The sequence below is a fragment of the Salmo trutta genome, chromosome 23, assembly GCF_901001165.1.
Source record: "Salmo trutta chromosome 23, fSalTru1.1, whole genome shotgun sequence".
Taxonomy (NCBI): domain Eukaryota; kingdom Metazoa; phylum Chordata; class Actinopteri; order Salmoniformes; family Salmonidae; genus Salmo; species Salmo trutta.
This window is the reverse complement of record NC_042979.1, coordinates 32549384-32566173: the sequence shown is the minus strand read 5'-3', so window position 1 is coordinate 32566173 and position 16790 is coordinate 32549384. Positions and strand designations below refer to the sequence as shown.

General features: G+C 44.9%; 1 protein-coding gene across 1 annotated transcript in view; it reads right to left on the bottom strand.

Moving 5' to 3' along the window:
- Window positions 1-13045, bottom strand: part of LOC115159810 (formin-binding protein 1) — a gene marked incomplete at its 5' end in the record, with an annotated part of 82301 nt that extends 69256 nt beyond the window's left edge. The window contains 3 exons of the mRNA XM_029709867.1: window positions 4358-4505; window positions 4741-4797; window positions 12957-13045. Of these exons, the coding sequence (XP_029565727.1) occupies window positions 4358-4505; window positions 4741-4797; window positions 12957-13045 (294 nt within the window). The remainder of the gene's footprint in view (window positions 1-4357; window positions 4506-4740; window positions 4798-12956) is intronic.
- Window positions 13046-16790: the final 3745 nt, after the last annotated feature.

The following is a 16790-nucleotide window of genomic DNA, read 5'->3' as shown; positions in this document are numbered from 1 at the left end:
TAGGCTGGGTTTCTGTAATGCACTTTGTGACATCTGCTGATGTAAAAAGGGCTTCATAAATACATTTGATTGATTGATTGAAGAGAGGCAGAACGTATTCCTGTTCTCTCCCAGCTGAATAAATAACCGTGCAGTATAAATAATAGGCTACTTACTCTGGGCCAAACGCTTAGCATACAGGGTCTCTCTGAACAAGGCCACCTGTTTCTATTCTAGACTGCTTCTTCAGATGTTTTATATAGCCAGTACTCTTACTACAAGCAAACTAGTAACAGACACAGATAGAATCAAAAATTATGAATGAGCATGTGTAGCTCTCGAGCTTCGCATATTATCGACATGCACTGACATACTGTACAGTACAATATTCAACAACACAGTCACAACAAAGGTGCACTGCACAACAGGCTGTGCCAGTCTCTTCCTGCTGTGTGTTTGGCATGATAACGACAAGGATGTTGGCTGCTAGACAGTGTGACACACTGACCATCACGTTTCAGCCCATCAGGCTGACCACCAGGTTACAGCCCATCATGCTGACCACCAGGTTACAGTCCATTAGGCTGACCACCAGGTTACAGCCAATCATGCTGACCACCAGGTTACAGCCCATCAGGCTGACCACCAGGTTTCAGCCCATCATGCTGACCACCAGGTTACAGCCCATCAGGCTGACCACCAGGTTTCAGCCCATCATGCTGACCACCAGGTTACAGCCCATCAGGCTGACCACCAGGTTACAGCCCATCAGGCTGACCACCAGGTTACAGCCCATCAGGCTGACCACCAGGTTACAGCCCATCAGGCTGACCACCAGGTTACAGCCCATCAGGCTGACCACCAGGTTTCAGCCCATCATGCTGACCACCAGGTTACAGCCCATCAGGCTGACCACCAGGTTTCAGCCCATCATGCTGACCACCAGGTTACAGCCCATCAGGCTGACCACCAGGTTACAGCCCATCATGCTGACCACCAGGTTACAGCCCATCAGGCTGACCACCAGGTTACAGCCCATGATGCTGACCACCAGGTTACAGCCCATCAGGCTGACCACCAGGTTACAGCCCATCAGGCTGACCACCAGGTTACAGCCCATCATGCTGACCACCAGGTTACAGCCCATCAGGCTGACCACCAGCTTTCAGCCCATCATGCTGACCACCAGGTTACAGCCCATCAGGCTGACCACCAGGTTACAGCCCATCATGCTGACCACCAGGTTACAGCCCATCAGGCTGACCACCAGGTTACAGCCCATCAGGCTGACCACCAGGTTACAGCCCATCATGCTGACCACCAGGTTACAGCCCATCATGCTGACCACCAGGTTACAGCCCATCAGGCTGACCACCAGGTTACAGCCCATCAGGCTGACCACCAGGTTACAGCCCATCAGGCTGACAACTTCTCCTGGAAGCACAAGGAAAAACCAGAAAATCCACATGCTTGTAGCATTCTTATCGTGTAGTACTCTAGTAGACCAACAAGGAACTGTGACAACATTGAACAAACAGAGCCAAAACCGAGAGCCAGACATTGTCTCCGTGTGCCAATGAACCAGTCAAAGACTGACACGATTTGGTTCCATAATAGAGGGAGCTATGTGATAGTGATATGTGACAGTAACATAGACGGACTATAGATGAATAGGAGAACACTGGGTCAGTCATCACCATCATACAGATAAAACGTATTAACTGTCCTCCAAACCAATAAACTGACAAAAGCTATGGAATTGCGTGAGGGAGGGAAAAGCCACTTTAATGTTGCTTAACAGAGAGCCTACTATCTCTGGATGAAGGGTATTTGTTGGTATAGAGCTGATATAATCTCTTGTGGACAGATCTACGTCAACATAACTGGTACCATAGAATCCGTCAGGAAGGAATGGGATGCGTCAGGTAACGAGCAACAGTAGTTCCAATGTTTTTTTAAACGTTTTTTTTAATCACTTGTATCACTGTTTTTTTAATCACTGGTTATTGTATCACTGGTTATTGTAATCACTGGTTATTGTAATCACTGGTTATTGTATCACTGGTTATTGTAATCACTGGTTATTGTATCACTGGTTATTGTATCACTGGTTATTGAATCACTGGTTATTGAATCACTGGTTATTGTATCACTGGTTATTGTATCACTGGTTATTGTATCACTGGTCATTGTAATCACTGGTTATTGTATCACTGGTTATTGTAATCACTGGTTATTGTAATCACTGGTTATTGTATCACTGGTTATTGTATCACTGGTTATTGTATCACTGGTTATTGTATCACTGGTTATTTTATTCTGGTTATTGTATCACTGGTTATTTTATCACTGGTTATTGTATCACTGGTTATTGTATCACTGGTTATTGTATCACTGGTTATTTTATTCTGGTTATTGTATCACTGGTTATTGTATCACTGGTTATTGTATCACTGGTTATTTTATTCTGGTTATTGTATCACTGGTTATTGTATCACTGGTTATTGTATCACTGGTTATTGTATCACTGGTTATTGTATCACTGGTTATTGTATCACTGGTTATTTTATTCTGGTTATTGTATCACTGGTTATTTTATCACTGGTTATTGTATCACTGGTTATTGTATCACTGGTTATTGTATCACTGGTTATTTTATTCTGGTTATTGTATCACTGGTTATTTTATTCTGGTTATTGTATCACTGGTTATTTTATTCTGGTTATTGTATCACTGGTTATTGTATCACTGGTTATTGTATCACTGGTTATTTTATTCTGGTTATTGTATCACTGGTTATTGTATCACTGGTTATTTTATTCTGGTTATTGTATCACTGGTTATTTTATTCTGGTTATTTTATCACTGGTTATTCCTTGTTCTAGCATCTCTTGATTCCTTCTCTTAACATGTATGGTGGAGGCTGCCGAGAGGACAGCTCAAAATAATGGCTGGAACGGAGTGAATGGATACTGCGTGTGTGTGTGTGTGTGTGTGTGTGTGTGTGTGTGTGTGTGTGTGTGTGTGTGTGCGGGTGCGCACAGGTCACAGTAGCATCTTGCAGATAGTCTGAGGGGGAACATTCTAATGAATGAGGGCCAATCCTCTGGAAGCAGTGCCAAACACAAGACAAGACACTAGACAGACAGAGACCCAGACCCGGGGCCAGAACCAGGCCAAGCCAAGCCAGGCTGGATCAAACCAGAGCCAGAGCCAACAGACCAGGGCAAACCCTGAGGGCCTGAGGATTCTTCTTCAAACAAACCCAGAGAGTTAGAGCTCACTGGAAATCCCCCCTGCCCTCTTTCTTGTTCTAAATGAGCTTTAAGAGGAAAATGGATGAATCAATAATCCATTAGTGTTTCCTGTCTTCCTGCCGTGGTCTTTTAAGGTAAGGAGGGAAGACATACAGTTTTGCTGCTCGTTCTTGACTGTGTGGTGTGTAGACAAATGCTTAGAGAGGTCAGTCTGAAAGGTCATGTCAGCCACCGGCAACCTGCTCTTTGCAGTTTTCTACGATGGATTCCCCTCGCTGAGCTTCCGTGACATGAGAGGTTGTGATGGCTTTTCTGACAAACTGCTCTTTTTCCAGTTGAGAAATTTCCCCTCTTCTTTGACGAAGGTTGATGTCTAAAAAGGTAGCCACTCTTTTCTGTTCTCTTTTATCCGCCTAACTAAGATACTATAGCTGTGTTAATGCTGCATTCTGCACCTCTCCTGCTCTAACAAATGACTTTATAATGGGAAGGAAAAACGTGGGTTCAGAGTTTAAATATACTGTATGTTCCATGCATCTTTGGCAGGTGGTTTATAAGAGAAAAATAAACTCTTAATGATAGGAAATGATAGGGAAGTCTATGATCTGTTCCATATAAAGGAGTCATAGACTGCATCCCAAATGGCACCATATTCCCTATATAGTGCAGTACTTTTGACCACAGCCCTAGGGAATAGGGTGTCATTTGAGATGCAGACATAGAGTCGTGTTGGCCCAGTGGCATGTCTTTGTGCGGTTGGCTGCATATCTATATTTCCTCAGCTATGACATCTGTGTAGAGAGGATAGGACAGGGCACATGGAGGGGATGGGTCTGGCTCTCTCTCTCTTTTCTTAGGGCAAGTGTGCCTGGTTTCTGGCTACAGCCTAGTTTTACTGTCTATAAAGTAAACTGTATGTTTAAGGGTAAGAAGTGTAGGAGAGAACAATAGATGTAAAGACAGAGAGAGGGAACAACATACAGAGATATAAACAGACAGAATACTGAGAGACAGACCAGGAAGATAGATGGGGATGGATGGATATAGATATATATAAAATATATAGCGCACACAAACAGTAGATGGATCAGAATACAAACAGGAAGTGTATGTGTTCTCACCGATTTCCTCTCTGCCTTGAGCTCTGTGAGATACCGTGAGAGTTCAGTGATGATCTGAGAGGTCAGGTTCTCAGCAATGACCTCGTGCTGTCCTGCGTAGTCATTCAGCTCGTTCAGCGTCGACAGGAAGGCCCTGCATGACGTGTATCTGACAGGTCACATGTCAAAGGAAGTGATGTCAGAGAAGGCGACGACGTAGAGGGGCCTGACACAGCATCTTATCTAGGGTGCTATAAGATGCTCAGATGTTGGGAGAAACATTAGGCCTACTTCATTAGCTACCAAATGAGAGGAAATAGCCTAATAACTAACAATCCAAATGCAATACAGTATATAACTGTGATTTAAGTAACTTTGTGGTTGCGTCTGGGTGCCAAACTCACTTGTTCTCCTCATCTTCTCTTGAGTTCTTCTTCGGTTGATACTTCTTTGATAGATTCCTGTGAAAAAATAACAAGCAGCAAGGTTCTGTTACTACTAGATACAACCACAATAATATATATATATATATATATATATATATATATATATATATATATATATATATATATATATATATATATATATATATATATATATATATATATATATATATATACACATACACACACACACACACACACACAAATATATATACACACACATGTATATATATACACACACACACACGTTTGGGTGGCAGGTAGCCTAGTGGATAGAGCGCTGAGCCAGTAACCGAAAGGTCACTGGTTCGAGTTCGAGCCGACAAGGTGAAAAAAATCTGTCAGCGTTCCCTTGAGCAAGGCACTTAACCGTAATTGCTCCAGTGTCACCGCTGATAGTGGCTGACCCTGGCCGTGACCCCACTATCCAAGGGTGTCTCAGGGGGAGTTGACATGTAAAAAAAAACATTTCCACATGTGAATCAGGAAAAATATAAGTACCCACCAAATGATTATTATTACAATGTGTTTACTATCCCAATGGGTTATTACAATGTGTTTACTATCCCAATGGGTTATTATAATGTGTTTACTATCCCAATGGGTTATTATAATGTGCCAACAGATCATCTATACCAGAGTGCTTTCTGCCATGCCTCTCCTGCAACCTCCATGCCTCCCCTCCCACCTCCATGCCTCCCCTCCCACCTCCATGACTCCCCTGCAACCTCCATGACTCCCCTGCAACCTCCATGCCTCCCCTCCCACCTCCATGACTCCCCTGCAACCTCCATGCCTCCCCTGCAACCTCCATGCCTCCCCTGCAACCTCCATGCCTCCCCTGCAACCTCCATGCCTCCCCTGCAACCTCCATGCCTCCCCTGCAACCTCCATGCCTCCCCTCCCACCTCCATGACTCCCCTGCAACCTCCATGCCTCCCCTGAAACCTCCATGCCTCCCCTCCCACCTCCATGACTCCCCTGCAACCTCCATGCCTCCCCTGCAATCTCCATGCCTCCCCTGCAACCTCCATGCCTCCCCTCCCACCTCCATGACTCCCCTGCAACCTCCATGCCTCCCCTCCCACCTCCATGACTCCCCTGCAACCTCCATGCCTCCCCTGCAACCTCCATGCCTCCCCTCCCACCTCCATGACTCCCCTGCAACCTCCATGCCTCCCCTGAAACCTCCATGCCTCCCCTAAAACCTCCATGCCTCCCCTCCCACCTCCATGACTCCCCTGCAACCTCCATGCCTCCCCTGCAACCTCCATGCCTCCCCTGCAACCTCTATGCCTCCCCTGCAACCTCTATGCCTCCCCTGCAACCTCCATGCCTCCCCTGCAACTTCTATGCCTCCCCTCCCTCCTCCATGACTCCCCTGCAACCTCCATGCCTCCCCTGCAACCTCCATGCCTCCCTGCAACCTCCATGCCTCCCCTGCAACCTCCATGCCTCCCCTCCACCTCCATGACTCCCCTGCAACCTCCATGCCTCCCCTGCAACCTCCATGCCTCCCCTGCAACCTCCATGCCTCCCCTCCCACCTCCATGACTCCCCTGCAACCTCCATGCCTCCCCTGAAACCTCCATGCCTCCCCTCCCACCTCCATGACTCCCCTGCAAACTCCATGCCTCCCCTGCAAACTCCATGCCTCCCCTGCAACCTCCATGCCTCCCCTCCCACCTCCATGCCTCCCCTGCAACCTCCATGCCTCCCCTCCCCACCTCCATGACTCCCCTGCAACCTCCATGCCTCCCCTCCCACCTCCATGACTCCCCTGCAACCTCCATGCCTCCCCTGCAACCTCCATGCCTCCCCTCCCACCTCCATGACTCCCCTGCAACCTCCATGCCTCCCCTGCAACCTCCATGCCTCCCCTGCAACCTCCATGCCTCCCCTCCCACCTCCATGACTCCCCTGCAACCTCCATGCCTCCCCTGCAACCTCCATGCCTCCCCTGCAACCCCCATGCCTCCCCTGCAACCTCCATGCCTCCCCTGCAACCTCCATGCCTCCCTTCCCACCTCCATGACTCCCCTGCAACCTCCATGCCTCCCCTGCAACCTCCATGCCTCCCCTGCAACCTCCATGCCTCCCCTGCAACCTCCATGCCTCCCCTGCAACCTCCATGCCTCCCCTGCCACCTCCATGCCTCCCCTGCCACCTCCATGCCTCCCCTGCAACCTCTATGCCTCCCCTCCCACCTCCATGCCTCCACTCCCACCTCCATCCCTCCATTTCCACGCCCTCTGTTCCAGTAATAATGCTTATGGCCCCAGGACCAAAAATTCACAATCAGTCACCATGAAGAAACATGCTTTTCTCCTCCGGACTACGCCCTCTTTCTGACATTGGCTGCACAAGCCTGCTGGCACAAGATGAGTGTGTCAAATAAAACAGGCTGGCATACAGATTTAGTATGTAGTATGCTGTTCAAAACTGTCAGCTGTACTGTAGGTGAAGGGTTAATGAGAGGACCCCAGAGTTCTGGACCGTGTAACCACTGTGACGAATATACTGAGATTCATGCACTCACATCTCTCGACCTCGCTTTTGTCTTGCTCGCTTCCACCTCTCTCTGCGTCTGTCCCTCCCGCTCTCTGTCCCTCTCTCTCTCTGTCCCTCTCTCTCAGTCCCTCTCTCTCTCAGTCCCTCTCTCTCTCTGTGTCCCTCTCTCTCTCTGTGTCCCTCTCTCTCGCTCCCTCTGTCTCTCTCTCTCTCTCTCTCTCTTTAACCCTCACTCTGTCTCCCTCGTTTCCTCTCTTTCTCTCTGTTGCTGTGTTTGTTTGTTTGTTTAATAGTCGGATCAACTCATCACCCAGCTCCATTTTTTCTCTGTGTGTCAACACAGTTTAATACAGACTAACAAGCACACACGCATGTACGCACACACAACCACACACAGTAGCCTACTCAATCAGCCAATAAAAATAGGTAAACCTATTAGAAGAATCCACCTACAAACGGCAACAGACCAGACAAGCCAATTAGATTTCAGCAGACAGACGCAGAGTGAATCAGGAAGCATTGAGGCATGCTGGTTGGCAGGCAGGCAGCGAATGGTGAGTCACATTGTAGCTTGGTCCTCTTCACTCATGCATGATGTGCTGCTGTTTACTACGCTGATGTTTGGACCATTAACCCTTTCAGTAGGAATAGAGGTCAGGTCCTACATGGTGAGTAGAATGAAGGTTGACAGAAACAGTAGAATAGAACCCCTGCAACAACATGGTCATGGCTGCCCTTTTAATGTCAACTGTATAATTGAAGAAATAAAATAGTGATACAATAAAGACTATTATATTACTGTACCAATATAACATGGGCAATATTAATCATGCTGACTAACAACTAGTCTAGAATTCATTGGTAGAAGAAAAATGAGACAATAATCATCATTATTAGACTACCATGCAAGCCGAACTCCACCCTTAACAAGGCAGTATAGGCCTCCCGAGTAGCGCAGCGGTCTAAGGCACTGCATCGCAGTGCTAGAGGCATCACTACAGACCCGAGTTTGATCCTAGCCTGTGTCTTGGGCCGGCCGTGACCGGGAGACCCATGAGACGGTGCACAATTGGCCCAGTGTCGTCCAGGTTAGGAGAGGGTTTGGTCAGCCAGGATGTCCTTGTCCCATCGCACTCTAGCGACTCCTTGTGGCGGGCCGGGCACATGCACGCTGACTTCGGTCGCCAGCTGGACGGTGTTTCCTCCGACATATTGGTGCGGCTGGCTTCCGGGTTAAGTGAGCAGTGTGTCAAGAAGCAGAGCGGCTTGACATGGTCGTGTTTTGGAGGGCTCTCGACCTTCGCCTCTCCCGAGTCCGTACGGGAGTTGCAGCTATGGGACAAGACTGTAACTACCAATTGGATATCACAAAATCGGGGAGAAAAAGGGGGTAAAAAGAATAATATATATATATATATATACACACATACACATACACACACACACACACACACACATATATATACACACATACATAACTCCATCATGAATGAATCATGCACGTGGTAAAAGCACTAAAGCATGTATTCTCTCTCTCTCTACCACAACCCCCCTACTCCTCTAACCTTGTGTCTGCTCTGTTGCTAGGCAGATCTACCTCTCCTCCCTCGCTTTTGAACCTGGCTGTCTCTCACTCATGGCCAGATGTCATGGCAGAATGCATTTGCCCTTCCTCCTCCGTAGCATAGTTAACCAACACACAGACAACCAGAGGGTGCCTACTTAATGAGGATTAGACCAATGTGTGTGTGTGTTGTGGTAATAGAATATGAGTTATTGTGCCCCATATTGAGTGATACTGTGCCACACAGTATATTTTTAATACCCATTCCCCTAAGTAGTATGCACACAGACCATAACCTATTGTCCTGTACTGTGGATTATACCAATGTGTGTTACTGTGCGTAATGCACCGTAGCCTACTTTACTATTTTATTTATTTTTTATTTTACCTTTATTTAACTAGGCAAGTCAGTTAAGAACAAATTCGTATTATCAATGACGGCCTAGGAACAGTGGGTTAACTGCCTTGAAACATTGTGCACGTTTATCCATTCGATACAGTGGAGGCGGGTTTAACCTAGATTATACCAGCGTCTGCTGTTTGGTTTGGTGAAATATGCATTTGGTCAAATTTTCCGCCATTTCTCTTTTGATAATGTCTACTGATGCATTGTAGTGCCATGTTATCGCAGAGCAGAGTGAGGTGTTTGTCTTGTTGAGCGTTTAGTGCTAATGGCTGAAGCAGTGGTGCCAAACTGCTCACCAACCATCTGTAAGATATTTCACACACAGCAGAGAGTTATCACCCTGTTCAGCCCCAGAGACCATAGAACAGATCTATCAAAGATCTAACCGACTCCAGAATTCGATCAGAACTCTCATTCACACCGACAACGTGAAGATACAGTACAATTACAGCACAGAGGAAAGGGAGAGGGAGGAGAGGAGAAAGAGACAACAACAGGGGAAGAAGAGAGGCAGGAAAGAGGGAGGAGGAAAAAAGAAGAGAAAAACTTGAGTAGCGAACCAAACTTCCTCCAGCACAAAGGAGTGACGGATGGATGATCAAAGGGCCAATTTCAGTGTGTTTATTAGATTGAATGTTTTTTAGATCTACTGTAGCAGGGCTGTGTTCTATGGGTCTGAGCGTGCCCAGTAGATTCAGCCTGCTTTAACGAGCTAACTTTATCAGGGGGAGAATAATTCGTCCGGATGCAGAAACAAACAACACACACAAAGATGCACATTGTGTCCAACCCAAAAAAAGCTTTATAAACAGGCCTATCCATTCTGTAACTTGCAAATCCTATTTTCCTGTGATAGCAGAAGGCCATCCACGTGGGAAACAAATGTGTTTCAGATGGAGAGATATGAGTCCTACAGTTCTACTGTTTAAGCAGAGTGAATTAAAACATCTGACTGCCACATCTGCAGAGCCGTCAGGTTCAATAAAACACATCACAATATGGAAAGACTATCCCTGGGTCACAGATACCATAGTGAGACACATACGGAAACTAATTAGGTCATTACGTGTGTGTGTGTGTGTGTGTGTGTGTGTGTGTGTGTGTGTGTGTGTGTGTGTGTGTGTGTGTGTGTGTGTCTCATGCAAACAGAGTAAGGAACTACTAGTCCTATTATCTCCTTAGTGAAGGGAGATTTATCTAGAAAGAGAAGGAGGTGGGGTTAGGGGTGCAGATGAGGGGTGCTGGATGGGGTTGGTCAGTAGTCAGTAATTAGAGTCTTTAGCCCTCCTCTTGGCCCTCTCTAGGGAACCAGATAAGGGATTTTTTGGGCAGACCTCTGCTGTTTGTTGTTGGGGTAGAAGAGAGCCTAAAAGAGTATGCCCTCACACCCTCACCCTTACTCTATTTGAGGAGAGGAGGGCTTGGGGGGTGTTTAAAAGGGGGGAGGAACTAAACAACCGATACTCCACCGTGATTGGAGAAAGAGAAATGTGGGTCAGCGTTGGCTGGGGATGATAATACTGATACCTTGTTACTATGGCAACACATGCCTCCCACCCCCCACCGTCGCCAACCTTATTTCCTCTGTCCTCAAGCAAAAAACAGCAAGAAAACACTGTCGTGCAAGAAAGAGAGCGAAAGAGAGAGACTACAGACACAGAGAGATGGAGAGAGACAGCGAGAGCAACAGAGAGAGACAGGGATGGATAGAAAGAGAGACTTCCGCTACAGGCATCATCATTCTGTTTATCTAGCCATCCACCTGGGTAAAGCTAACATCCCTCTGTCTGTCAGGCTGAGCTCTCTGATAGGACCTCACTTAAACAAACTCAGTAGTGATGTGCTCACTGCAGGCTGAATGAGGTGTACACTGTCAAACTGTCAGTGAATTTGTCTGTGTGGAAACATGACAAAGCTTGTTTTTAATGGCAGTGAAATACAGTATCTTAAATAATACTGCTTTGCTTTATCTTGTCCAGGTCGGAGTTGTAAATGAGAACTTGTTCTCAACTAGCTTACCTGGTTAAATAAAAATAAATAAAAAATAAATAAATAAAAATAATTCATTTTAAGCATTTTTCAAGACACCCAAAGTCAGTTTTCATACACAAGATATATGTTATAATTACAGTGCATTCGGAAAATATTCAGACCCCTTGACTTTTTTCCACATTTTATTACGTTACAGCCTTATTCTAAAATGTATTAAATTAATGTTTTTACTCATCAATCTACACAAAATACCCCATAATGACAAAGCTACATTTTTGCAAATTTACAAAAAATAAAAACACAAATACCTTATTTCCAGAACTATTCAGACCCTTGCTACAAGACTTGAAATTGAGCTCAGGTGCATCCTGTTTCCATTGATCATCCTTGAGATGTTTCTGCAACTTGATGGAGTCCACCTGTGGGTAAATTCTATTGATTGGACATGATTTGGAAAGGCACACCACTTGTCTATATACGATCCCCACAGTGACAGTGCATGTCAGAGCAAAAACCAAGTCGTGAGGTTGAAGGAATTGTCCGTAGAGCTCCGAGACAGGATTCTGTCGAAGCACAGATCTGGGAAAGGTTACCAAATAATTTATGCAGCTTTTAAAGGTCCCCAAGAACACAGTGGCCTCCATCATTCTTAAATAGAAGAAGTTTGGAACCACCAAGACTCTTCCTAGAGCTGGCCGCCCGGCCAAACTGAGAAGTGGGTGGAGAATGGCCTTGGTCAGGGAGGTGACCAAGAACCCGACGGTCACTCTGACAGAGCTCCAGAGTTCCACTGTGGAGATGGGAGATCCTTCTAGAAGGACAACCATGAGAAAACAAGATTCTCAGACCATGAGAAAACAAGATTCTCTGGTCTGAATGAAATCAGAGAAGCCTGAATGCCAAGTGTGACGTCTGGAGGAAACCTGGCACCATCCCTATGGTGAAGCATGGTGGTGGCAGCATCATGCTGTGGGGATGTTTTTCAGTGGCAGGGACTGGGAGACTAGAGGGAAAATGGAGCAAAGTACAGAGAGATCCTTAATGAAAACCTGCTCCAGAGTGCTCAGGACCTCAGACTGGGGCAAAGGTTCTCCTTCCAACAGGACAACAACCCTAAGCACACAGCCAAGACAACGCAGGAGTGGCTTCGGGACAAATCTCTGAAGTCCTTGAGTGGCCCAGCCAGAGCCCAGACTGGAACCCGAACGAAATCTCTGGAGAGACCTGAAAATAGCTGTGCAGCGATGCTCCCCATCTAACCTGACAGAACTTAAGAGGATCTGCAGAGAAAAATGGAGACTCCCAAAACACAGGTGTGCCTAGCTTGTAGCGTCATACCCAAGAAGACTGCCAAAGGTTTCTTCAACAAAGTATTGAGTAAAGGGTCTGTAAATGTGATATATATTTTTTTGATACATTTGCAAAAATGGTGCTTTGTCATTATGGGGTATTGTGTGTAGATTGATGAGGGGAAATAACGATATTGTCCATTTTATAATAAGACTGTAACGTAACAAAATGTGGAAAAGTCAAGGGGTCTGAATACTTTCCGAATGCACTGTATGTCATACTCTGTATGCTGAAGAAGGCTGAGGCCGAAATTATTTAATATTGAAGAATACTATCCATTTCATTCATTGGTGAAATATCTAGACAGAGAACTACATTTACAGTATCATAACAGGGCAAAACAGGAAACACTCCCTAATCTGCTTTGCATAGCTGATTTCAATCTCCGATCTCTCTTTGACAAATTTACTGTACCTCTCCACGAACTCGATGCCTGGACTGTGTATGCTTCTCTAGGTTATCAAACTGATCCTGCAAACAGAAGAGAGAGAAAGAAAAACAGGCATGAATATAACATCCCAATACTTAGGAAGAGCGTTCTGCGATTTTGTTGTGGCGGATTCGCAGTGCCACAAATACATAACCTTTCTAGCTGCAAGGACGAAAAGTTTCCTACATGACCTTTTGCAATGTGTTGACAAAGTGTTAGCCTCACTTTTTGCCAGCAGTACTGAAATGCCAATGAGTTTAACGTTTCTAGATATACATTATAATGGCTGTACAACGCCTGCTCACATTACTCACAACGCTGTGTGCTAATATTTTCCCTTCTCTAAGGCCAAGGGTTTCGAAGTCAACAATTAGCTATACTCTCTCACTTTGCTGCGGAACTCTTAAAGCTCCAACATTTAACTTTTTAGACGACCTGAACAAAATTCACAGAGATGTGAAATATTAGATCTTTCATTCTCATTGAAAGCAAGTCTAAGAAGCGGTAGATCTGTTCTATATGCACTATTCCTATGCTTCCCATTTTTAAGGTTGTTTTGCGTCTTTTACTTTCGATTTTTGTACACTAGATTCAAACAGCTGAAAATACAATATTTTTGTTTATGGAAAAGTGTCACGTCCTGACCAGCAAAGGGAAGTAATTGTATTATAATTTGGCTCAGGACGTTGGCAGCTGGGATATTTGTTTGTATGGTTTAGGTTGGACTGTGAATTTTGTAGGGGTGTTTGATTTATTATTTCCGGGTTTTGGTTTATGTTCTATGTTTTGTATGTCTAGGTTCATTCTAGTTCTTTGTATTTCTATGTCTAAGTATTGGGTGTTGGACTCTCAATTGGAGGCAGGTGTTTTCTGTTGCCTCTGATTGAGAGTCCTATATAGGTTGTGTTTTGGTTGTAGTTTGTGGGTAGTTTTTTGCATTGCGTTGTAATATAGCCTGCAAAACTGTTCCTGTCGGGTCATTGTTGTCTTGTTTTTTTCGTGGTGTTCACATTTAAAATAAAATATGATGAGCACGCAACCCAACTGCGTATTGGTCCACTTTTTCCGACAGCGATTTCTCCATATCTTCAGACGAAGAGGAGCGTGACAAAAGGTCTTTCACAGCAGTTTAGGTGGTACCATAATTCTCTACACTACTTGATTGTTTTGCCCACATAAACTGAAATTAGGCAAAACTATTCAAATTTTAGCAACAAGGAAATGGCAGAGTGCATCTAACTTATATCCAAGTCTGTTTGGCACACCCTGCCTTCTAATAAGCTAACAGGGTCGAATAAAAAGAGCTCAGGTAATGCATTTAACAGTGGAACAAGCGGCCTTTCTACCCTTAGTGCCTAGTGCTTCTTGGAGCTAGCTGTACCCAATTCCAAAAGAGACTTACCAGCCAAAGCCACCAATCAGATAAAATGCTTGACTTATTGATAGGTGTATTCATGTTTTTGATGTCATTGTGAGGTTTGGGGGTTTCATAAACAGCTAATAGTGTGGCTATGACACACATTGTCCTCTATGGGATAATGGATGCCTGTAGTATTGCTGTACTTTGGTTACAAGCAGAAACACTAATCATGTAGTGTTGAGGTTACAAGAAGAAACATTGTAGCTATGCAGTGTTGAAGTTACAAGAAGAAACATTGTAGCTATGCAGTGTTGAGGTTACAAGAAGAAACATTGTAGCTATTGCAGTGTTTGAGGTTACAAGAAGAAACATTGTAGCTATGCAGTATTGAGGTTACAAGAAGAAACATTGTAGCTATGCAGTGTTGAGGTAACAAGAAGAAACATTGTAGCTATGCAGTGTTGAGGTAACAAGACGAAACATTGTAGCTATGCAGTATTGAGGTTACAAGAAGAAACATTGGTAGCTATGCAGTGTTGAGGTAACAAGAAGACACATTGTAGCTATGCAGTGTTGAGGTTACAAGACGAAACCATTGTAGCTATGCAGTATTGAGGTTACAAGAAGAAAACATTGTAGCTATGCAGTGTTGAGGTAACAAGAAGAAACATTGTAGCTATGCAGTGTTGATGGTAACAAGAAGAAACATTGTAGCTATGCAGTGTTGAGGTAACAAGAAGACACATTGTAGCTATCGCCAGTGTTGAGGTAACAAGAAGAAACATTGTAGCTATGCAGTGTTGAGGTTACCAGAATAAACACTGTAACCCTTTAGTATGCTGTAAGCTATTTTGTTACCAGCAGAAACACCTCCACCGATGAAACTGGCCCCGACTCAGAGGGACTTTTCTCCATTTACAGAACCCATTCAGTCTCCTTCACTCAAGTAAAGAATTCAACTGTAGGCTCATTTTAGCAGTACCCTAACCACAATGGCCTTGTAATTATTCATAGGCTTAAGACAGTTATTCCGCCTAAACACTGTCCCTCATCAGTACCTGTACAGTCTAACAGGAAACAAAAAGGTGCATGATTGCTCAAATTCATCGTTTCTATGCATTGTCTCTCCTTTGTCATATAGGCTAAGTATGTGTAGAATACGGAAAAACTTAATGATGCTGCATAATGTTGCCTTATCCATCACCTTATTAAAACACCTGATTTCAGCCAAAATGTCTTGAGAATAGAAATAGGCTACACTACAAACAGGCTAGTCCATATACAACAGTTACATTGTACAACAGCCTACCAAAAACAGCCCTACTGTAGTGGATCACACACTCGAGTAGCCTACCCCTCAGAACATTTTGCAATGATGTGTCTCCGTCCATTGACAGTACTAGCAAAGTAACACAGACGATACAGCTTGGTTAGGGTTAGTTTTACATTCACCTTGGTATAGCTCCAACAGTTCCCCATCCTCTCCTCCATCATCTGTAGTCCACCTCAACCCAAAACCAATGTCTGTCGTCCTCAACCCAACCAAAGCTGCCTGCAGCACTTCATGCAGTATATTCCCCAACTGTCACTGAGCTACTGTCCCAGACCAGTCCTATGAGCTCGACAGGGTTCTGAGTGGGGGTGTCTTTGTGCTGCTTTAATCCCTCGTTTTACACTGCCTGACTGCTACAGCTAGCTGCCTCAGACACAGGAAGTGGATGTGGTTTGAACAGCTTAGCATAAGTGCTTGATGCTCAACATTTCAGTCTTTTTTGGGGGGGGGGGACTGTGGATCAGAGTCTGTACCATTGCTGCAATGAACATAATGCTACAGCCAACATGAAGGCCAACACATGTTTAATACATGATGAGTGTTAATGTAGGGATGAATGAAAGCATCAAAACCAGGAGTGTAGCTTGGTACTGTAATAAAACATGGATGTTTGCCATCTAGGGCAAACAAGGACAAGATTCAGTTGGAGGGTCTTTTCACACCAACGTCCCTCAGTTGCAACAACCACACATTCATGAACCACTCACCAACCCACTCATGTGAAGAGACGTGAGATGCAAAACAATTGGCTATTCGATTGATTTAAAAAGATGCCCTAGTAGCTACCTCTCTATCATATTTTTCTTTGTCACTCCCCCCCTCTCTCTACAGCATGCCCTCCTCTTTTCCTCTCTCCTCATCCCGTTCCCTGAGGAAGTGCTCAACGCTCGTTGTCCGCCTCTGGTCAATTAGATTCAGCAGATCTCCTCACAGTGATTGGTTCATTAAAACACTGTATAGCAGCGACTCAACAGGATCTCACCATAGAAACACATAATGCTGTTCCTCCAAATACATAAGTGGTATAATAGAGTAATCCTCCACACCTCACTGCACCCAAACACA